General features: G+C 39.9%; 2 protein-coding genes across 10 annotated transcripts in view; one reads left to right on the top strand and one right to left on the bottom strand.

Annotated features, from left to right (window-relative positions):
• The window catches only part of LOC138210390 (sodium- and chloride-dependent taurine transporter-like), a 33,051-nt gene extending 26,628 nt beyond the window's left edge, over positions 1–6,423 (top strand). The window contains exon 15 of the mRNA XM_069169519.1: positions 131–6,423. Within this exon, the coding sequence (XP_069025620.1) occupies positions 131–283 (153 nt within the window). The 3' untranslated portion in view covers positions 284–6,423. The remainder of the gene's footprint in view (positions 1–130) is intronic.
• A 5,987-nt stretch (positions 6,424–12,410) lies between these two features.
• The window catches only part of LOC138210525 (glutamate receptor-interacting protein 2-like), a 220,769-nt gene continuing 208,530 nt past the window's right edge, over positions 12,411–24,649 (bottom strand). For 8 of the 9 annotated variants that reach the window (XM_069169733.1, XM_069169725.1, XM_069169727.1 and 5 more), the window contains exons 21-25: positions 23,207–23,321; positions 22,756–22,969; positions 22,317–22,543; positions 20,193–20,339; positions 12,411–19,607 (exon numbers count right to left, since the gene is read on the bottom strand). In XM_069169733.1, the coding sequence (XP_069025834.1) occupies positions 19,449–19,607; positions 20,193–20,339; positions 22,317–22,543; positions 22,756–22,969; positions 23,207–23,321 (862 nt within the window). In that variant the 3' untranslated portion in view covers positions 12,411–19,448. The remainder of the gene's footprint in view (positions 19,608–20,192; positions 20,340–22,316; positions 22,544–22,755; positions 22,970–23,206; positions 23,322–24,649) is intronic. The other variant, XM_069169728.1, reaches the window with a different exon arrangement.

Here is a 24,649-nt window from a genome sequence, read left to right as displayed (position 1 = left end):
CGCTTTTGCTTCTCCTTTTTTTTTTTCTTTCTTTTTTCTCGCTTTGTTTCCACCTTTCTTTAAACTCCCCCCCACCCCTCCTCCACCACCACCACCACCACCTCCTCCCTCTCCCTCCCCCCACTTGCAGAGGATCAAGGCGGTGGCCGCCCCGGTCCGCGGCGGGGCCAGCTCCCGTCCCGCCAACCACCGCGGACCACTCGCCTACCCGCTGGACCCCAACGGGAACAAGGGTCTGCTGATGAAGGCCCCCACCCACACCATCGTAGAAACCATGATGTAAAGGAATGAGGCGGAGGCTCTCCATGAGATCGCTCTCCTCTCCTCTCGTGTCCTCTGAAAATGCTTCTGAAGCTAGCTAGCTTTTGTCTGTCTATGTCTTTCTGGTGGACTGATAAGGGTTTTAATGGAGAAAAAAAAACACAAAGAAAAAAGAAGTTCACGTTTCAAATCTTTTAGGAATACTTCGGAAGTAGTTCGCTGTCGGTGGTTTTTCTAAAGAGGGGAGCAATCACATTTCAAATCTATTTCTGAATTACTCACCAGCTGTTTTTTCTTTTTTTTTTTTTTTTTTTCCTATTAACAGTTTTCATGTGACTCGGCGTCCCACTGCTGTCTTGTTTAAAGGCAGCGTGGCCGATTTGGCACCAGCCCTCTGGTCATATGCTGGTTGATTTTCTGTTTGCTCCACCAGCTGCTTTTGCAGATAATCAGCCATTGTTCTTAAAAAAAAAAAAAAAAAAAAAAAAAAAAAAAAAAAAAAAAGGAAGAAAATGGTTATTGAGTCTTGGAATCAAAAAGCCTTTTGTAGCCACATTATAAAAATAGCGTTTCCCCAACATTGGTCATAGATTACCAAAAACAAGATATTTTGGGGAATACTTGCGAAGGTCATGTGCCATAGGGTTCAGCTTTGGCTTGTTCTGTTCCACTATGTTCAGAAGAGCCCCTGATGAAGGTGAAAGACTGAGGCACTAGAGGTATAACTAGCTTTTTACACCCCCCCCGCCCCCCCATGCAGAAATTGTATGATTTTCTTCTTTTTTTTATTGGAAAAAAAAAAAAACATAAAATAGATTTTAAAATGTGGCTAATTTTACATCCTGTAAATTGGTTTTCTTTTTAATCTAGTGTCATACCTGGACACACAAAACATGACAAATCAAAACTCCCAAAATCCAGCCGCCCAGAGTTAAGTGCTGATGTCCTTTTTTTTTTTTTTTCGTCCCGCCCCGATAAACAATGACCAGATTTGGTAACGGTGAGCATGCTGAAAATTGACCACCCGATGCACAAAACCAATTCCCTTTGCAGATACAAAAAAAAAGAAAAAAAAAAAAGAATCCGAAAATGTATTGTTGACAGCTGATGACCCTTAAAACCAGAATCGTGGTTTTAATAAACGCACCTTAGCTCAAATACATCCCGCCTCCCCGTAGTCTTAAACTCAGAGAAAACTAGCACTGAGACTGCACCGAGGAAAAAAAATAATAAAACCCGCTCCTGCACAAAGAGAGAGAGAGAGAGAGAGAGAGAGAGAGAGAGAGAGAGACGTATCTGAAAGGATTTGAAGTGTGGAGGTTTGAACCCTTGAGTGTGTTGTCTGTGGCGTACTGTACAGTAGTAGCTAATCAGTCTATCTATATCTATCTCTTTATCTATCTTTCTCTGTCCTAGACCAGTTTACAGTACATTAGTGACTGCACTAGGCACTCTTGGCTTAAAACATTTTTTTTTTTTTTTTTTTTTTGGATTGGATCTGTTTTCTTTTCTGCAGAGGAAGTTACGTTATTATTAGTCGTTTCCTCTGGCAATGTTTAGATTTTTATTTTTTTTATTTCTTTCTTTCTTTTTTTTTTAATTAATGTTATTGGTATTCACTATTGAATTGCTATAGTTTTACATAGAAGAAGGAACACTTCTTTCATCTGGTGAAAATACTAAGCTATTATACAAAAATCGTACATTTACGGTGGCAGCCATTGTAGTAACGTCCTCATTCTACATCTCTCGGTTCTGATGACATTTCGGTCTCTGGCATCGCACCGACAAAACAATGCAGCCGATTTAAAAAAAAAAAAAAAAAAAGAATTATTCTCTCTTGTGCGAGGCGTGGGTTAATTGTTCAACGAGTAGTTTCGATGTACAGTTAAAAAAAAAAAAAAAAAAAATGGGAATTCTACAATGGCTCCATCTGTAAGTTTGTAGGTGTTGGGGAGGGTTCACAGCTTTTCTTTTTTTTTTTTTTCCTCTTCTGTAAATACCAGGAGACAGTATTTTAATTTGGATAGATTCAGCCAGAAAGGGCGACGTAGCCGGCGGTCAAACAACACGTCACTCAGGGCGGTGACTCAAAAGCGACCGCCGGTTGGGCGACACCGCCAACAAACCAGCCAACGTCGGGCGGTCGCCTCGTCCGAGCGTCGAGGCTCCTTTCCAGACGCTCCTAAATGTGGCAACTGGCCGCAGACGCACCGGTCGGTGACTGACACGAGTTTGGTTGTTTTTTTTTTTCTTCCACGGCCGCCGTGTTGCTTGAAGAGCTTGAAGGGCCTCCTGTCAACCAAACAGCAAAGAAACCAAATGGGAAAAAAAAGTGCCGATTCTAAAATCTTTGCACTTTTTTTTGTGTTTTTTTTTTGTTCTGTTATTATACTAGGAAATTGTCTTGTCTTTTATTTTTTTTAGGATCATCAGAATGATTATGCGACAGTAAATAAAATGCCATTTGCAACCTTTAAATAACACTTTAAAAAAACAAAAACAACGTGTGGTATAAAGTCGGACTGTACGATTTTTTTTTTTATTGACCAAATTCATCCCAACCAGAAACAACAAATGAAGACAGAACATTAAGTATCAACACAAGTTAACCTTCAAATTGTGACGCGCCCTTTGACAGGTTGACACGGCCGCTATTAAAACCCCAAACTCTGTTGCTCACCGGTCGCCGTGGAAACGTGCCCATCGATACGTTTCACCGTCTCTGTAATCCTCGGCTCCGGCTGATTTTTGATTTTCTTTTTGTGATTTTGTCTTTGTTTTTTTTTTTACTCTTTTATTATTTTTTTTTTTAAATCATTTTAAAAGCAATCATTACGACAAAACTACATTACATTCATTACACCAACGAGGGGCCATAACAACTGACGCCGTGAACCGTCAGCGAACCGAGAGCAGACTAACGCTACAGCTGTTACGTTCACTCTAGATATGTGTAACGAGGGGTTTCCCATGTGTGTGTGTGTGCGTCACCGGCGACCATCCGCTCAGGACCTTCTCTGTAGTGCTTCCGTCTACCGTGTAGCTGCGTTAATCCCCGAAAAATTCAACGTCTAACTGAGAGCGAACGGAGATCCAGACTGAAAGGCCGTTAGTTCAGTTCTTTGTCACACGGAATTGAAAAAAAAAAAATCAAAAACACCTTCAATGCCTGTTGTTGTTTTTTTTTTCCAAAAGCAAAAAAAAAAACACGAGACGAGAGGGAGTTGGAGCGAGTTTTTGTTGCGCCTCATTTGCATAATTTGGATTTCATATCGAGCGATGAGGCCGAAAGAAAAAAAAAAAGGAAATAACCAACACTGCCATCTTTTTTAAATCAGGGTTGTCAGAAGGCCTTTCCTGTGAAAATATCAGAACACTGTCGAAACAACAGTCTGCCTTTGTTCTCTCCAAAAAAAAAAAAGCAAGACGCGTTGAAACCGATCAAGACCACCCGCGCACGCATCCAGTGGTAGTACGCGCGCATTGGAGGAATTTGACCAACAACGTCACATCGGAAGTGAATCGTGAAAGCGGGGGCCTCATTTCATGGAAGATTTTATCATATTATTATTATTTTTTTTTTTTTGGGGTCCGTTTATTACACTTCTTCAAATAGAATAAAGTAGTCGATATCATTAAAAGGGATTTGCGAAACCAAATCCACAGCAGACATCTATTTTCATACAACTTTTCCTATATAAGTCGTCTTTGTACAGCTAAGCTCCCATTGCAGACGTCCCATTTTAATACAGATACAAAGCTTTGTTTTATTCGTAAACTTTTGTACAGATCTGGTTCTTGGCTCCACTGAAGGATATTTGCACTGTAGGTTAAAAAAAAAAAAATTAAAAAAAAAAAATAAAAATATATATATATATACTGATGACAGGAAAAGAGGTTGATCATTTCTAAGATGCAAAAACACAATTTGAATTGTTTCAATTTTGTTTTGACTTTTGGGAATTCAGGAAGTAGCTTTCAATCGCGATGTTAAAAAAAAAAAAATTGAAATTTCTGCTACAAAGAGTAAAAAAGCAGACGTGAAAATAGATTTAAAGACGGCTAATCTTTAAAAAAAAAATCTAAAAATCTTCCCCAGTGCCGAGATCCTTCTTCTGGCAGGGAAACATGGACCAGAAATAATAACTAATGCAGTCATTTATTGGTTTCTTCTGCCTCTGTGTGTGTATTTACAGTATGTATCAGCCCCTCTGCCTTCGTACACTCCCCGTCAGTTAGTCTACGTACACCTTCTGTTAACCGTAGCTAACCGATTTCTTTCTCAGAGATGATGAATTTGAAAGAGAATTGAAGCATTAGCGATGCACAAGTTTTTACCGCCGAATGTTGAAATGTGAAAGTCACCCTGCGAGGTGAACGTGAAAAGTTTCTGAAGATTTATTTTTTAGCGTGAAAAAAAAACCTCAACAAAAAAAAAAAACAACCCAATTTAGTTTATTTTTATTTTTATTGATCTTGTTTTGTCGAATTCAGCAAAGTTTCTTGTTTTATCTTGTTTTTAATTGTGTGTCTGTCACATTTGCCTTTTGTATTCCAAATATAGTGTATTTGAAACCTCTGTCATTGGAGTAACATGTACAACTATCAATCAAAGAAAAAAAAAGAAAAAAAAAACAAACAAAAAAAAAAAAAGCTATGATTTGTTACGTGCAATACTTTGTAGAATACTTTTATTTTTCATGCTGTTTTTCCAAGGGGTGGTACTAACCTTTGAAGTAAGACCTGTGAATAGTTGAAAAATAAAAATTTGAATCTTCAGGGTCCAGTTAATTAAAAAAAAAAAAATCAACCACAAAATGCGCTGCAATGTGGAAACCTTAAACCAAACCGAACCACTATCCATCAAAGATCTTGTGGTTTTGAAATGCACTGAGACTAAAAACGATTATTAAACTTCGTCACATCAAACTGAATTTCTTAGCGAAATACTATATTTTTTATTTAATGTGACGCACTAAGTTGTGAGTTTGTGAGGGGTATGAAACACAGCAACACTGCCACTAAGCGCACCGTCGTTCTGCCTGCCGATACTTATCTCGTTACTGCTCTGTTGCTAAAAAAAATTAATAAATTCAAAAAAAAAAAAATCAAGACAGCTTTCCAAAACCGCACCACCAATTCTAAACTACAAACATCCATCTAACCGGTATCCCGTTAGTCTTAATTTGCTCGTGATGGAACAAATCATTTGGGACAATTACTGGAAAGCTGCCCCTTTGGCAACAAGATCCGGTGAATCCGATAATAAAAACAAAAACAAACAAATGACACCATATCAATTGTGGGCGTTTCTTTCAAAAACCTCGTATGCAATTTCTACATTCTGCTTCTTCAGACATTTCGATATTCTTACATCTCTCTGCCAAACCCCTGCAAACCTTAGTGCTTTATCAAAGAAACAGAAAAAAAAACAACAACAAACGACCAACGACATCTACACGGGAACAGATAGCCTGATTTCAAACGTCACATTTGCCTACAGCACCAACATATCCGCAGGATTCCAAATCTGTTTCGGTGAATAGATGCAGCGTTAGATCAAACAGATGTGACCACATGTTGAGGTGACGCAACATCTGTTTTATCACTGAAGTCACTCTTTCAGCGGGGCTCTATTTCCTGGTAGCATCCTTCATCTGAAGTCATTCTTTGGTTCCAAATTAGAAAAAAACAACAACAAAAAGATACCAAATAACAAAACAGATCTTTTTTTGGGGGTTATTTTTTAGCTTCAACTCAAAGTCAAATTACATAAAAGATGAATGTGATTGCTGTTCTGGGAAATTGAGTCCTGCTTTATCCCCCCCCCCCCCCCCCCCCGACTCCTCTGTCGTCAGGCTCGCTGTGATCACGGTCTCCAATGACAACGCCTCTTGTCTTTCCTGCATTACACCGTATACCAGCCCTTCCTTTTTTTGAGAATGTACATGGGAAAATGTTTTTTTTTTATTCTTGTTGAAGAAAAAAACATTTTTAAAAGAATTTGAAAGGTTTTATTTTTTATTTCTATGGCCAACCTGTAAGCTACAGAAAAAAAAAAAGAAGAAAAAAGGAGAAAAAAAAAATATGTGTTTGAACAGGTTTTACAAAGGTGTAAAACTTTTTTTATTTCTTAATAAAAAATTTGTCTTCAGAAAATGGAAGCCTGAGTTTTGTGTGTCTGGGTTACTGTTCAGTGGGTTTTTTGTTCTTTTTACACACATCATTCCATTCGAGTTCAATTTCCCAACTCGTGGGACTCGTGTACCTAAATCCCCCCTGACAACATAATAAACTCTAATCCCTCAAAGCCTGTAATACAAGATTTAAGGTATTCAAGCCAACGCGGGGTGGGGGGGTGGGGGGGGTCGCATTCCAGCACATTCACCGCTGCCAGCGAGCCTTAAATATGTGGGAGTAATCCAATGGGTTGAAAACATCTTCATGACAATTACAATAAGAGGGGCAGCTGTAATTTGACGGTTATTAAGATATCTGTCATCTGGAATCGAATGCTGGATATCATCATGAAGCAGAGAGCTTCGAAGGTTCCTAGAAGGTTGAATTGATTTTTTTTTTAGACTAAAAGTGACTGTAGAGTTGTTCCAACGTAACCCGATAACGCTCCGAAGCGTGTAATACGTCCGTCAGTCCACAAGAGGGCATCGTGTCAGTGTGCCTCGGCCGAGCCGTGAAAAGTAATACGCAGTTAAAAGACAGTCATGGGCCGAGCAGAAATCAAGAGTTTGGATTGAAATAAGTCATTTTATGCAAAGTAATGAAACGTTCCTTAACGTACATTAAGTAAGTGAAATACGTTATATAAGCTACGGAACTTAATGGAAAGACGCTATTTTTTTTTGTTGCTTTCTCACAGGCTCGAACATCACTCGTCCTCATTCCCGACTTGGATTCGATCACCGTTTTGTCTTTTGACGCCCTTTGGTTTTGGAAGCGTGGACTTTTCCACGTAAATCAAAATGTGACACTGACACCGGTATGCTGTAACGGACTGACGGGTATATTTCACGCTTTGATAGCAGGCTGTTGTCCAGTGCTGATCGAAGAAGTTTCAAACCAAACAAAATTTGGTTGTTGGCAGACAAAATCTGAATGCATGAAACATGCAATTACCAACACGTACAAAAACAATAAATAGTTTTTGCCCACAAAGTAAGGACATATATGGTCAGGAATTTGTTCAGTGTTATTCTGGACGTCTAGTTACTACTTTACTGGGTTTTGGTCTGTGACAGCTAAATTGGGGGAAAAAGCTCATGAGAAGGCATGTATGAACAATTTCTTTAAAATATCCCTGCCGCGGTGTAATCTTACATCTGCGCCAGGATGAAATCTTCATTTTTATTTTTTTGATGGTCTCTGGTTTCTGTCTGACATCTCTCTCAGGATGAACTATGACAGTATTTTTCATTTTGGCTCTGAGACATCTTCAGACTCCAATAATGTAATCCTACCTCTTCCTTGTTTTTTGGTTTTTTTTTAAATAGAGCGGACTGGATGTGAGTTTGAGCTTTTATTTGTCTTCTGGCTACAAAAATCCTTTTACACATGCACAACCAAAACGATATACAATACGCGACACAGGAACTCATACTTTGACCTTAGTCGTCTGTGCGGCTCTTAATTAAGGCATCTTTTTTTTGAAATTTTTTTAAACATATAGACGTTTATAAACCCTTCTTTTTTTTTTTTTTTTTACCTAAAACAACACGGCTCGTGTGATGTCTTTCTCTTCCTGTTCTCCTGTTATCAAGTCCAGAGCAGCTCATCAGTGTCTGATCGGAGCTGCAGGTGAGCTGCTGCAGTTTGATTGGTTGATTGGCCCCAGGTGGTTTCTGATTGGTTCCCTTCATTGCAGCCTCTCGGGAGGCAGGCTGCCAACAAGCAGGCGCTCCTTTGTCCTTAACGCCAGCTTTTGTTCTTATATCCCGAGTTGTGTTTTAAATAATCTGAAGCTAAAGCCCCCTTTCTCATCTCTGGGAACTGTGCGAGTGAGTCATTTTGTAACTTTCACCCTGTAAAAATTTAATTTATCCCAAGTTAAGGGCTTTTTTGTTTTGTTTTGTTTGTTTTGCCTTCATGTAGGCTCATCAATCCAGCCTGCTTACCCAACAAAAAAAAAATAAAGCACCACAGAAAACACTCACCTAAGTTCCCTAAGTACTAAAAACAGAAGTAGGAAAAAAAGAACCCCACCCCACACCCCCGCCCGCCCCCCCCACACACTTAAAAATAATGCTTGTTCCATAACAATGGTACCTCTGAGAAGCAGCTTCAGTTTATGGAATATTTTGACCCAAACATCCGCTTCACAGCGAGGGGGGGGGGGGGAGGGGGGGGGTTAACGGCTCAGACATGCTGATGATTAATAGAAGCTGGGTACCGAATGCAGCTAATTTTCCCAGACTGTAATTTTCCCTCAATAGCTGCGGTTACGTGAAGTCTTTTTTTCTTTTTTTTTTCTTTCCCATGAAAGTATGTTCATAAGTACCATACTGGTTAGAGATGTCGCTGTTCAGGCTTCACAAGTAATCCAGAAAGACAAGAGAATTTTGTTTTTTGTTTTTTTTTCTTATAGGCAGTGTTCAAATTCAGTCACAAAGTTTTCTGCCTTTAATTGATTGATCTTCTTTTTTTTCTTTTTCTTTTTTGCCCCAGAGCGTTGTACACAAACAAACCGTGATTATTGCTCCCATGTGACTCAGCCCAAAAAAAAAAAGCACATGGGGATGGTTGGTCTCTTGAACCTGCCATGGAGGACTCTGAATGTTAATGCTGCTTGAGCTTTAAATAACTGGCACTCCGGAGAAAGAAAGAAAGAAAAAGAAAGAAACCCAGCACGAACGTTTCCATTCGCTGCCTGCCAGCTCCGAGAATAGACTTTTTCTTTTGAGAATTTTTTGCTCTGCAGTTCATCTTCCAGACAGTTTTTTGGCATTCACACAAGAGCAAAAAACAAACAAATCTGTGTTGTTGTTTTTTTGTCTTTTTAAACCAGTGTTTCATGTTACTTTCGCCTTTTCTTCTGAAGTCCGAAATAGAAAGAGACGGGAACTGGGAAGGCAGAACAAGAGGGATGATTTGGAAAATCAGTGCGGCCGTCTTTCTCTCTTTTTTTTAATTTTTTTTAGAAAAATTATTAATTAATTAATGAAGTTAATTATTTTTGCCGTGAAGCAACAACTGTTTAAAACGTGAATTATGTATGAAGCAATAACTTCATAGTCTTAGTTAGCTGCTCGGTTAAATAATAAAAGTCCTGCGTTGATATAATCAGTGGATGTGCATAAAACTCCCATTCACAATTTCACAACACAAAATATATATTGTTGCATTCATATTATTCACACATGATGTAAGAAGCAGAATTTAACTGTTATTGTACTGGCTATTTTTTTTTTCAACTTTTTAAAAAGCTGCCTATATGTTTTGAATGTAAAACTTTAATCTGCGAAGTAACTATTGATGAAAAAGTCCTGCAGTTCCTTCTTTGTTGCTGTGATGAAGAAATATAAAGTTAAACTCATCAGTGCAAAAACAAAGTGGGAAATTTAGTTGCACAAAAGCGAGTTGGACGTTCTGAGTGTTTGAGTTTGAATGTGAAAAAAAACCCCTCAGTGATTTGATGTGACCTACGGTTAATTAATCTGTTGTGATGTTTTCATTCGATTTTCGAGATCCGTGAAGATGCGGCACTTTGGACTTTTTGGGATTTTCCCTCCTCGATGAAGAAGACGGTGAATATCCCTCCGCCCTGACGAGGGAACGAAACCCTTCTTCAGACGACCCCCTTGACCGGTAAGACTGCACCTCATTTTCTATCTGTGAAAGTTGCAGTAACCGTAAGCGATCAGTCAACGGGTGCGAGTGTTTCCCTTTTGAAATGTGGGGAAGTAGCTGTTTAACATAAAAATGTTCACGTAACACCTTAGAATTGTTGTTCCGGCAGGAAGTCGTGACCCCACGACTTCGTTCCTCGCTCTTTTCAATGGACATCCCTCTCTGTTTTCGTACCGTTACCCTGTTGACGGGTGATACACCTCTAGTGATGCTTTACATGTAACTCTGTGTGTTGTCACTTGTTCAGTACGTGTTCCTTTGTGGCTGTTAAAAAAACAACAACAACTATGTGATGTTCTAAGATCAGACATGATTGTTCTTGGTTTGTTCCACCTTTGGATCTCTCTTTTAGTTTTATTAACTGTCCACAACTGCCGGTGGAAAATCGGTGATACATTTCCTGGATAGAATTTCTGGCTTTATATTTCACTTCTTTGCGTGCAAACTCGTGCGTGTGGCTTCATGTGCATTTACAGTCGTGTGCATTGGTTTGCCAAACTGCCTCCGTGCTTATTACCGCTTCGCTTCGGTGCACTCGCGTATGTCTGCGTGGATTCTGCGTTTGAGTTGTGTGTTGGACCTGTTACATAAAAGTAAACTGTTGTGGATAATTAAGTCAGCAGAAGCAGAAGCAGAGTGTACTGTACAGCACACAAACACACACAAACACACACACAGGTGGGGAAATGCCAAGTAAACACAATTTGTACCCAGCATAAGAAAATCTAAACTGGGTTTAATACACACACTCAAACACACTCTTTCTCACGTAAACAGATACTAAAATAAACAGTACAAAATAAGTAGCGAAACAAATGTCCCCTCGGGGATTAATAAAGTAACTACCTAACCTAACCTAACCTAAATGAGTGTGTGTAGTGCTCCCGTGCCCAACAACTCCACGCACACGTGACAAAAGACGGAGTGTGCAAATGTAGTGAACAAATAATGTTAACCGCCTGAGCTCTGTTTGGTTCCTGTGTTGATTTATATGGATGATTATTATGTTATTGGTCAGTTTTCTGACAAAATTAATCATGTCGTCCGAAATATTAAAAAAAAAAGTCATACAGCAGCATGTCGTTAACAATATGAAAAAAAAAGTAATGTCCGAAATATGATAACAAGTCATACTATAGCATTTCGTCTGAACTGTGAAAAAAAAAAAATCACACTAAAGCATGTCGTCCGCAAAATTGAAAAAAAGTCATACTATAGCATGTCGTCCAAAATATGATAAAAAAGTCATACTATAGCATGTCGTTGAAATTATGAAAAAAAAGTCATACTATAGCATGTCGTCCAAAATATCATTAAAAAGTCATACTATAGCATGTCGTTGAAATTATGAAAAAAAAGTCATACTATAGCATGTCGTCCAAAATATCATTAAAAAGTCATACTATAGCATGTCGTTGAAATTATGAAAAAAAGTCATACTATAGCATGTCGTCCAAAATATGATAAAAAAGTCAGACTATAGCATGTCGTCCAAATTATCATTAAAAAGTCATACTATAGCATGTCAAAAATAGCAAAAAAAAAAGTCATACTGTAGAATCTTGTACAAAAAGTGATAAAAAAGTCATACTGTAATATGTATGGCATGTCGTCCAAAATACGATCAAAAAGTCAAAGTGTAGCATGTCCTCCAAAAATATTGTAATTTTTGCGAGTTCAGAGGCAACTTAATGGTTAATGGCATGATGCCCTTATGCTTGAATTCAAACAGGTGTCCCGAACAGAATAACCAGAGGTGTTCCTCAGATTGATGGACATGTTCCTCTAATCTTGGTAATCAGTATTGTTGTGTTGATGCTCAAGTGATCCTGATTTATTTGTTGCCAGAGTTGTGATAAATCTTACAATTTTTGGGGAGGATTATGTAATTTTAAGAACCTCATTGAAAGTAGCTGATGGTTTATCAGGTAAAACAGTTTGGAGGCCACTAGATATACAGCAAACTCATTGTTAGAACATGTTTCAGCCTCCCCTTAAGGTTAGGTTAGGTAGGTTAGGTAGTTACTTTATTAATCCCCGAGGGGACATTTTTTAGACGCATTCCTTCTACTGCAGAGCTCAGGATACTGTGACGAGGAAACTAAAAACTGGTTCCCTTTACTGTAAAATGGACTCTTGCTCAAGGTCCCCAATTCCGGTTGGAAAACATTTACAGATAAAGTGTCAGTTATACAGTTTATCCTGCCTGCATTTATGTATCAGTTCCATCAAAGTCCACAAAGACATGCAAAAAAAAAACAACTCACAAATTCACTCACCCAACATAAAATTAGACGTTTTATTTTTTCTTGCTTTTCACCTTTTCTCTTCTCGAAAAGAGAAGTATAGCAGTACACTCTTTGTTTCATAGAAAATGAAAAAAAAAAAGAAATCAAAAATGACAACAACAACAAAGTTATACATTTTATTTTCCATTTTATAATTTTTGTTTTTGTATTTTCTCCCCATGTTTTGGAAGAGTAATATTGTCATAGAAAAATACTATTTTACATAGAATAGAACTTTACACAGTTTGAAAAAAATACACAATATCAACGCGTACATTGTCATTTAGCCCAATCCAGAACCGTAACAGGGTTTGACATGTGAACACATTTAAAAACTGTAAAAATAAACAAATAAAAAAACCCTCAAATCTTACAGCCTTTATGCACATATTGACGTGACACTGAAATTTTCTAGTTGTGAAATATGCAGCTGGACATTATTCCCCCCTCCCCCCCCCGTGTGGAGTCACAGTTACAACCGGCTGGAAGTCCGATGGTGACGGTTTTTACGAGTGTTGACGATGATGCGCAACAGACTGGTGAGCTGGTTAGTTGTGTTGAGCAGCAGACGATATTACATTCAGTTTCTGCCAATAGATCCATCGAAATTCTGCACACTGAAACAGGAACATGTAGCTTTGGCCAATAAGTTAAGGATTAGCATTATCTAAACAGATACAACGAAGCAGCAAGCTGTTGGTTCGCTCACCGAGCATTGTGATCGGCACGGTAATTTGCGGTTACCTGGATTAACTGTTGTGTTTTGGAACACATTTTGACGACGTTCGCTGCACAATTGCAAAGAACTGGAGTTTTTGACCACTTCCATGCAACCTAAGGCGTGGCCAGCCTCATGAACCAGCCCAGAAAAGCATTCTGTCACTGCGGAGGGAACCTATTCCTTTTTAAAAGTCTACCGAAAGAGCTAGCAAGATGGAGTTATTGTCTCCGCTACCGTGTTCCCACGTGTCTCCCTATTAGAACAAATGACGGGCTTACATTGCGCAACAACCCGTGCAATAGAAAACGCCGACACGTGCTCCCATCCCCAACGGGAACTCGGCTGCGGAACCGCACGGTAACAAGCCGCGGCCAAAGCTGGCATTAAAAAAAAAACGGAAACATGCATAAAACTCATTTCATTTCCCCGCAGCCTAAACTTTCTCTGCTCCTCAAGAGACCTGAACCAACCGTCCTTCTCGGTCAGAAGCTGGATCCTTTCGGAGCTTTATGTCGAGACGAACCATAAAAAAACAAAAACACTCTACGGTGTTTGAACAGGCGCAGACAGGAACGGCAGGCGATGTGAAAGCGTCTTATTGTAGCCGATGATGTCATATATGCTCAATTATGTAACGTGGTGTCCAACGTAATGGCATTGTTTAATGGGTTCAGGGCGTAACGACAACCAGCCAGTGTAATAAAACACAGTATTCTGTCTTCAGACTGACACAGAACATTTCTCTTACAAAAACCGAATACACCCAACTTAACCGTAACATAAACATAAATTACATTTACAGGAATATCAGTCCTACATTGTCAAAGTATTTGAATGTTTTCAGATTTTCAACCAATCAACTGTAAAAGTTTAATTATTTACATTATAGCTGGGATGATTTTTTTGTTGTTGTTGTATATTTTCCTATAAACGTCACTTGGCCATTGTTGGACTTTTGTTCACGGTTCTGGATTGGGCTATACACTGACCTTTGACCCAGAAATGCATAGGGAGTATGGATGACCACACGCACATACATACATACATACATAAAAACCAACAGAACGATTCAGAAGGCTTTTCTCATTTTTTGTTGCTTTACAAAAGTATTTTTTTCCCCATCCTTTTATTTTTTTTGGGCCTCTTGACATTGCGTAAAAAGCACTCAGACAGGTTTTGTTCTGTTGTACATGAAAATACTTACAGTGCATGGTATTCAACAGTGTGCTTCTTATTTTGTAGTCAGTGCTCGGAGAGAAGTAAATGTCCCTTTTGTTTCTTTTTCTTTTTTTCTTTCCCCCCCCGTATGTGCATTTTAAGTTTATCGTGTTTTCAGTCTCATCAGGCTTTCAGAGGGAAAAAGTGTGTGTGGCCCCGAGCCCTGAAAAACCTCACCGCTGTACAATGAAATGTACACCACCTAGTTCTCTCTCTATCTCACACACACACACACACACACACACACACACACACACACACACACACACACACACACACACACACACACACACACACTACAATAATCATTCGGTGTATACTACAACAGAATAATCTTACACACTTCGATAAACATAAATATATCGTAAACACCAAAAACTTCGCCGAAAACTTATGTTGAGTCATATGAGGAGGCTTTCTCCTTCTCACCCACCAACCCAACCACACACACACACACACACACACACACACACACACACACACACACACACACACACACACACACACACACACACACACACACACGGGTGTTCTCTAAGGGGGCAGCTGGATTGGAACTGTATTATGTAACAACATGAGGAAAGAGTGAGACATACTGTTAAAGAGAGAGAGAACAGAGGTTGTGATTGTTCCTGTCAAAAGTTTTCCAAATCCTTCGGAGGACAAAAGGCTATTCTGTCCTCTCTTTTTCACACAAGTATTATTCCTGTGTCGTACGTATTGTCTCTCCCACACGTCCGTGTGCGCTCCCCAACCAAGGTTCGCTCCGTCGTGCGTACATACATTACTGTGCAAAAGTTTGACATTTCTCACTGAAAGCGTTTATGTCGCCGACGGTTTGTTTTTATGTCTTGCGCGTCGGTTACTGGCGTTAGTAACAAACGGCCCTTCCACGTGCAGAAACGTGAGGTATGTGCAGCCCATATGAAAATCAAGACAATGTAGGCTGAATCAAAATTATGGAGCGCTCGCGTAAGACGAATTAAACAAGGTTGAGACGGCCGAAGACAAAGGGTAGATCGCTGAAGAAGGTCTCGGTCGAGGACCCGAGATGTAGTTTATGGTGGAAACTGATAGATCAAGTCAACTTCCCCCCTTGGGAACTGGAAAATGTTCAGTAGCGCCATCTGTTTCGAAACTGGCAGAAGCCAGTGGGACCCTGTTAAACTCATCAAGTTTGAGTCTAGAGTCTTGTTAAGTCTGGTCAGAGCCGGTCTTTAGCTCCAAGGACTCTATTTTTTTCTTTCTACAATAAAATGCAAGGATAGAAAGCATTTTGTTAGCTGATGGGTTAGAAAATATGTCTGCAGGCAACACTGAAGCATGGTTGGAGGGTCCTTGTAGGTTTGTGGCTGCGTTAGATTTTGGAGTTAGTGTGGGATTACATGAGGAGAAAGAAAACGAGGACATGGCTGGACCACGTATGGAATTCGAGAGGGCTTGTCAAGGCTTCTCTACTTTCCATAATGCCACAGTTGTGAAACCTTGATGACTCAGTGAATACCAGACATGCAGGTTCATTTATTAAGTTCTCCCAAGATGTTTGGGCCACGGAAGCTTCCAAAGGCCTTGAAAAAGTGTGTGCAAAGTGCCACTCAGGTAGAAATGCTGCTGACTTTGAAGGCAAATTGTGGTAACGCTCAACACGGATTTGATTTGGGTTCATTATGTTAATCACGGCACTTTGTAAGAAGTTAATTGATAAATTAAAGACATAACGGCATACTTCTTCATCCTCACTTTGAGTACCAACTTTTGCACAGTACTGTACATCTATACACACAGGAACGATAAAATGTGACCCGGTGTCCCGTTAAGACACACTCTCACACTTTCTAACACTCTCAGCAGGAGGGAAGCGACAACCCGGTCTCATTTCAGTTAATCCGCAGATAATTCGAGCAAAAACGACGTTTTGCCAGCGGTGGGAGAAGAATCATGAAAAAACAAGGGGTGAAGCAAGTGGAAGGAATGTCTGCTACTAAAATGAAACAGGACCTAAGGAGCTGAAGGAGTGTTAAGAGTAGTCATTTTTATAATAAATCATAAAAAAAACGTGTGTTACCACAACACAAGATACCACAGAGTTACAAATGTTGATCAAAAAAAAGTTACAACTCCATTAGTTGAGAAGTTGACACTGACCCCTAAGGTCCATTTCCACAAAACCTCTAACCACAGAGTATAGAATTTGTGCCTTTAAAACCCCATTTTCAGTAAAGTTAGGAGGCTGTGTAAAGAAAAATATTGATGTGACAATTTGAAAATTATGTAGTCTTATATTTAAAATATAATAGAACAAAGAAAACATATCAAATGTTTAAACTGAGAAACTTAATTGCTTTATCAAAAACATTTTTTTTTTTTAAAATTTGATGCCTGAAACATTTCAAAAAAGTTGGGACAGGGTGATGTCTACCACTGCGTTGCATCACCTTTTCGTTTAACAACACTGTAAAAGTTTGGGAACTGAGGAGACTAGTTACTGGAGTTTTGAAAGGCCAAACAAAGTTTTTTCCGAAGTGTTCCTGAGCCCATGCAATGATTTCCACTACAGAATTGTGTCTGTTTTTAATGCAATGCTGCCTATTGATTTCCGGCCTATTCTCTTGCGTACAGAAACTTCTCCAGATTCTCTGAATTTTTTTGATTGTATTATGTACGATAATAAAATCCCCAAATCTTTGCAATTTTACGTGAAGAGATGTTATTCTTAGATTGTTGCTCTATTTACCCATGCAGTCTCTCCCAGAGGTGAACGCTTCCCAATGTTACTGATTTGTTACTAATAGACCTTAATTAATTAGGACAAGTTCCACCAGATGTTGTTTTTTTTTTTTTTTTTTTTTTTTTGGATTACACTACTTTGACAGTCTTTTGTTGCTGGCATCAAATTCAAAATGAGCATATATTTTCCATAGAACAATAATATTTCTTAACTTTCGGTATTTGATATGATGTATTTGTTATATTTTCAATGTATTATAGGTTGACGTGATTTGCAAATCATCACATTCTCTTTTATTTAGCCACTTTTGTAACAATGAAGATATAAAAAGAAGACATAAAAATGGGAACGCGGAACAAAGAAAAATGCTTTCGGATCCGGATGCCCTTTTTACCTTTTGCAACTTTATATATGTTGAAAGAGTTATCGGTCTCTTATAATTATTCTTCTCTATACTGGCTGGTTTCTCCAAAGCTACCACAAGGCTTCAGCAGTTTTACTTAAGACAAATGGAGAGCGTAACCGCATGTATGTGCAACCTTTTAGACACCCTTTCAAACTTACAGGGAAAAAAACAAAGCCAAACAAACTTGGAAGGCAAACACATAATGACACACATATACATACAGACGCAATCTGCACGTTTCCATGTCCTCTGTTATCGGCGCATGCTGACACTCTTCTGTATGTGTGTATGCGTGAGAGACTTTTTCTGGTTCCTGGCTACATCAGAATCCTGATTAATTAAATCTCCATGTTTGCAGATGATACCATTAACTTTGTTAATGATCCTTTGAGCTGCAAAAGGGCGGGTCTTCCTTACAAAACCAAACAGCAGTAGTGATCCACAGATGTTATTAGAAGGTGCTGTGTGTAGTATTTTTTAACAACTGTCGAATTATAACTTCATATAAATGAAACCTGTTACTACCTCAATCTCTAAAGATACGCCAAAGCGGGGGCACCAATATGTGGTTACCTGTGGCTTCCCCCCTAGTGGCTTACAGTGTAAAATACACTTTTTTGGGGTTGTTGGCAACTGACATTTCCCTTGATTTCGTTGGTTTGTGACAATTAACATATCTAAAAATTGACCGTCATTGTAAATTTCTTCTGAATGCGACACAGCACCTAATGGCATAAATATTATCACGCTGAACCCTCAAAGAGAATCATCTCTGATATTTTTAAAATGCATACATTGTAGCTACTGCTCTTTGACTTTGTAGGCCAGGGATGAGTTGTGTAGTGTGTCTATAGTGACAGATTGGTCGATGTCTCAGCAGTTGGCACGAAACAAGAAATAAATGGAATTAACAAAAGACAAAAAAAATCTCAAAACGGTTCAGGTAGATGTTCTTCTTTTGGCAACACAGTTTTCTCCAAGGAGCCTCCGTGTGTTCACGGCCGGCCCATCAGAGGTACAGTAAAACTTGCCCTTTTATTAATCACTACCATTTAAGATCCCAATTTTCATTGGAAGTAGAAATTAACCCCTTCCCCTCCTTTCTCTTCCCTTTGATGATTGTATAAAAAAAAACGATAACAGTTTGGCAGTTGTGGTGACATCATTGTTTTGACCATGTAATGTTGGCACATATTTAGATGTTTTTTTGTTGATGTGCAGACGTCTGCCTTCATACAACAGCTGGAAAAAAACAAGCTAAAACGTTGGTCTTGGCATTTGCATGGAAAGCAGCAGTATTTGAGCAGACTCTTAGCAGCATTATGGACTTCTACAATGGCTACAACATTGTCAGACACAAGTCCTCTACGACCTGTTGGTTCAATCTTCTATTGAGTCTCGCTAGTCTTCTTCAAAACAAATGAAATCTGCAAGCTAAGGAAGGCAGTTTCTCTCACTGTCACTTACTTTTTACTTGAAATATTGTATAATAAGGCAGATTTTCATGTTGCCATCAGCCCTGTAGATTCATGTGAACCTAAAAGCCTGGCATTAAAAAAAACAGCTAAAATTGTGTTACCCAGGTCTTTTGTTTATTTGTAATCAGAAGTCGGAATAAAAAAAAAAACTGCTCTTTAAAGTGCCAAAGTAAGTTGTTGATGTTGGAACAACCGAGCGAGGAAGCCTGCGGTGGCGCCTCCGCAGAGAATATCGTGTATTGCAGCAGGTCAACCGCGTGTGAATGTGGATGGGGGTGAACTGAGCATGCAAGTGTTTGGTTGTGTGTCCCAGTCGGAGTCTCTGTGTTTAAATAGAACTATTGCAAACCGGTGGAGTCTGTGTGTGAGTGTGTGTGTGTGTGTGTGTGTGTGTGTGTGTGTGTGTGTGTGTGTGTGAGACAGAGTGAATGCATGCGAGTGTATGACTTGAAGATTCATCCGTCATTTTCTGTGTGCGTGTGTGTTACAGGTCTAGCGGGTGGTCTAAAGTGTTGTTATTGTCCTCCGGATCGTCGTTGGCCAGTGGGTTGCGGCTGATGACCAGCTCCAGTCTGTCTCCGGCCTCGGTGATGAGCGGCACCGCCAGGCAGCAGTCGAAGTCTCTCGTCCGTACGTGGTTCACCTGGACGAAGACGGGGGGGGACAAAGACAACGGCTGCTCTGGTAAATGTTTTTTTTCTGCTTCTTCCATTACCTATCAAACGAAGACGGAAACTATCTGACGCTTAAGATTCAGCGACCTTTGTTTGTGCCAAGAAGTTCATTAATAAGATCTTGGAACGTAGAACGGAGTTTTTTCTTGTTGTATTAAGTGGTTTCTCGTGCACGCGTTTCGCAGGTAACGAAACCCTGTCCGACAATGGCTTCACAGTATTCCACTGTTCCTGCAGGTGGCAGTAATGTGCCACGAAAGGCAGAAATGTAAACAAGGGCGGGGACGTAGACTGAAAACTAGTAAACAAGAATGTAAACAAAGCTCAATTAAAAAAAATAATATATTTTTTACTAAGAGAGAAATGCACTTAACATGTTTGTTAAAACTCAAGGACCCAAACACATCACCAGGATACTCTCTCCGAAAATTTACTACGGCTGCCTTTAGTTCTTGCCAGCATTACCATTAGCCTGATGATCCTTAACTGTGGAGTTCTACGCTACATATGGATGTTCACACTTTCCAACAAGTAAATTGATTTCTTATCGTTACCTGCAGGATCCTGTCGTAGGGTCTGAGCCCAGCCCGGTCAGCCGGCCCATCGGGTCGGATCATGTTGACATAGACGCCTTTCTCCAAGAAGCCGTCAGACACGCTGAAGCCAAAGTCATCGCTCTCTGGGTCCTTTATCACCGTTACCTGAAGGAAGACGACGTGAGAATGTGAGGTTGATTTAGTCAAAACTCAATGTTTAAACAAAAATTTAGCTTCATTCAAGTTTATGGAAAGCAATGAGTTGAATCTGTGAGGTAGGCAATGAAATGTTTTGTCAAATACCGACAGCAGAAATTGACAAGTTACCCTTAAATTATATAAAAGTGGGAGAAGCTTCAAAATGATGCGGAAGCATCTTAAGCTGCAACACCACCGAGTGCCACTAGTGGTTGGCTCAAAAAAAGCCTCTGGTTCCATAGACTCCCATTCAACTTCTCTCATACAATTTGAAGTCAATAATTTTTTTTCCACAAGTTATTTTAGTTTTGATGGCTAAAGTCACTCCTTCTCATTCGTTTTCTGGAGGTCCATCTGAAAATAATCCCTCATTCATTAGAAAATAAGCCGGTAAATAAAAAAGTTGTTTTTGGGGGCGTGTCTGCTTGATTAACAGGCCTCTGGTGTAGTTCGGTTGCAGCTATCAGTCCATGGTGGGTCCCATGTTTGGAGCTCTAAAGTTCTGATCAAAGCTGACGTATTAAAACACCAACAAAATCACTAAATGGACTGTAATGTTCAACTTTAAAATCTGACTACATAACAATAGCTAATTCTAGACTTTCTATATGAACTCTTTTTCTGTTGACAGGGCGATTGATATTAGTTGATTTAAAAGCCACGTTGACGTTTTACAGTGTGGGATATACTATACAGTATTTAGGTTAGTGCAGATTAGTACAGCATGTAGATTAAAAGCATTACAACCACTCTAACAAATGACTCAATAATATAGCATCATTACAGGGACAAATACAAGATGGAGGTCTTTACAATTCGTGATGAAGACCAGATGTTTTTTTTGCTGAGGGGGTTAACTGGTTAACTGAAAAAGGCTGTTATTATATATGAATATTTTATGACCTTTTAATGAGCCACTAATTAAGGCTGTAACATTCTGGCCGCCAGCCAAAGAGTCCATCACGGTGAAATAGTCGTGGATTTAATGTACTTGTTTCCCTGTGGATGATAACAAATGTACTTTTCAGTCTCGCTCGCAGCCGTACAAGTTGAAGTCGACCCTTCCATGGAACTGTGATTAAAAATCCATAGGAGGGAGAAGACATGTAGCCGCTGGTCTAACAGTTTCCCTTAGGGGGTGGAGGGTTGGGAAACTACACAGTAGATTCTACACTGTATTACATAATATACTCTACACTGTAAAAAAAAACCTTTCTCAAACCCAAAAAAGGAATTTAAGGCTTTTTAAACTCAACTATTTATCCACACTAGCTCACATGGGACCTTAAATTATTATTATTTCCCTGCTTTGGACAAGTCAAGATACCAACTTAAAAATTTGGACACGGATTTATTCTCCTCCTAAATTACCTTTTTTTTTTTTTTTTTTTTTGTCTTGACATGCAAAAAAAACCAAAAACAAACGAAACAAACATTTGGTTGACGTGGAGGTTTTGGAAGTTGGCAAACTTTTTAATAGCAAGCTGAACTTTAAAAGGGGTAAAGAAAGATTGATGACTTGGGAACTGTACTTATTCACTTGTTACTTGGGTAGTATGGTTGAACATGTAGGTATTTCTTGGCAATGAGCCACCTGCTGAAGTCTTGTTTTTATTGGGACGTCGCCAAGGGAGGGGCGGACGGATATGTCAAGGAAAGCGCACATCTACGGCTCAAACTGCAACTTGACATTAAGCCCTTCGGACTAGACTGTGAAATACTTTTACTGTCACAGCACATTACTATATTTTTCGGTTGACTTCCATTGTCCTTAGCCCCATATTTAAAATTTGTGCCCAAAACCGGACTAAAATAAATTAGTATTTCCCCCCTTGACTTTTGATTAACGAAGGAGTCCCAGTTCAAATTTTGACCCTGAAGTTAAGCTTTACCTTATCAGTATGTCATCCATGGACCCCGAACACAACAGAGGTTTGTACTCACTTTGTGCAGCTCCAGAGGCGTCGGCGACAGAATCCCCTGCATCTCCTCTTTGATCCGACGGGACTCCCACGTCCTCTCCGACACTCTCAGCGAGGCTTTGGGTTTGGGATCATGGTGTAGGAGAGGGGACTGGTTGTCTTGGTGGATGTGGGCCCCCTGGTGTAGGTGCACCTCCTGGTTGTAAAGGGCCTCCTCGTGCAGGTGGCCATCTGGGTGGAACAGGGGGGCTGGTTTCACAGAAAGTATTTAAAAAAAATCTTTCAGACAAACATTTAGTAAACAGCCTTTTTTTTTTTTTTTTTAACCATATCGACATACAATAAGTAAAAGTATCATTTTGTTAAGTTTATTTTCTCTTCACTAAATGGAAATTGGTTTACTTTTTTGTCTGTACAATATTTAGAGTGGAGAGATCAGTTCTGTCACATCTGCCACTGACCTTGATGGAGTTGGGCCTCTTCGTGCAGGTGGGCCTCCTCGTGCAGATGGGCGCCCTGGTGGAGGTGTGTACCTTGGTGGAGCAGGTTCCCCTGGTGCAGCAGAGAGTTTCTCCGCAACGGGCTCATCCTGCTGTGGCTCAGTATGGGCTCAACAGGAGGCTTGTTGACACCGTCTACACCCAGACTGATGGCTGTGCCCGTCATGATGGACGCCTGCACGAACAAAATACACGCAAACCATGTACATCAAGCTAATGCTGCGACTACTGTGTTAACACTGGCTTTATGCATTTTTTTTTTACGCATCTCTATTTCTCTGAACGCAGGACTGTTGGTAACCCTTTAAGGTGTTCCTGTGTGTGCAGGTGCTTAAGTGTTGTTTTCATGTTTTAAAGCTAATGCTAATGACTGGAGTTAAAGTTTAAGAATAGTGTTAAAATGCCAACTGACCTCTATCTCTCGGAGAAGTTCTGACTGGCCGCAGGTCTCGAGGTCCTCCAGCGCCTGACACCAGAAACTGTCGTCCGGGTCCAGCAGAATACCATCTGGTGGATGGCCGATAAATCTGTCAAAAAAATAAAACCAGTTTTGTCTTCAGAGTCACTGATTACGATAAAATAAAGCCAGCGGTGGATCTGACTTGATCTGATTGAAAACCCGACGATACTACATGGGGCGCCCACCGATAGCCGTAACCTGACTGCCCCACGGGCCCATCAATCAAAGAGACACGCCCCACAAAAACACATCTTTTTGAAGCTTATTTTCTCATGAACGAGGGATTATTTTCAGATGGACCTCCAGAAAACCAATAAGAAGGAGCGACTTTAGCTAACAACACCGAGATAAGTCATGGAAAAGTGATATTGATCACGAATTTTATGTGACGAGTTGCATGGAAGTCTATGGAGCAGGAGGCATTTTTTTTTTGGACCCCTAGTGGCACTCGGTGGTATTGCAGCTTAAGGCGCTTCAGCATTGGCCTCATTTTTCAGACGCGGAAGCTACGTTACACTTTTTATATACAGTCTGTGTTCTGCACCAACAACATGCAGTAGCATCATGGTTCCCTGCTCCGCTAGAATCCATCACGAGTAATCTTTTAACGTCCCCGACCGACAAGATTAATTCACTTTCAGCTGCGCAGCTGATTTTTCTCTCACCCTCCCTCCTTTTGTCTCCGCAATCCCCCCCTACCCCCTACCCCCTCCGCAGCGTTATATAACTCCAGCGAACGTTGGTATCCTTACAAGGATTAACCTCCTGACTCATCACTATGCACACGGAGACACACACAAACACACAGATAACACGGATAATCGGTCACTCTCGCTGACTTCGTGACGCCAAAGACTCCCACGCTCAAATGTACAATTCACGACCCGAAGTCAAACCGGAGACTTGGCAGTTGAAATTACGTGCTTGTGAAAAATGAACTGGAGGCTTATGCAGATGTAAAAGTTAGTGGTGCGTCAACAATGCAGCCGAACGGCACAGAAACACAATCCTTCGCGTCCCCAATGAGCAATGTGGGAGGACGGCCGCAGGTGAATTTAACATGGAGCCAAACACACTTAACTAAAAGCCTTTTACACTGTCGTAATTCATGGTAATACCTGGGCAGAGAATTATGCCATTAGATAACTAGATTTTAATAAAACAAAATGCCAAATATAACTTTGTAATTTTAACAATTTAACATAAAGTGACTAAATTATTGCATCCAGTGCATTGGGGGCATTTAAAATACATTTTTATGACCCTCGAAGGTCTACATTTTATCAGTTTTTGGACTTCACTTCCCAGAGATCCGAACGGTCTTAATGGAATAAATTAGTGCATATCTTTTTAATGAGTCAGCAAAAAATCAACGCAGACTTCCTCTTTAGAGTG

This window comes from Embiotoca jacksoni, unplaced genomic scaffold, assembly GCF_022577435.1.
Source record: "Embiotoca jacksoni isolate LCO1_2020_lvr unplaced genomic scaffold, fEmbJac1.0.p SCAF_46, whole genome shotgun sequence".
In the NCBI taxonomy this organism is placed as follows: domain Eukaryota; kingdom Metazoa; phylum Chordata; class Actinopteri; family Embiotocidae; genus Embiotoca; species Embiotoca jacksoni.
The sequence above is the reverse complement of the archived record's forward strand: the minus strand, read 5'-3'. Positions and strand labels throughout refer to the sequence as shown.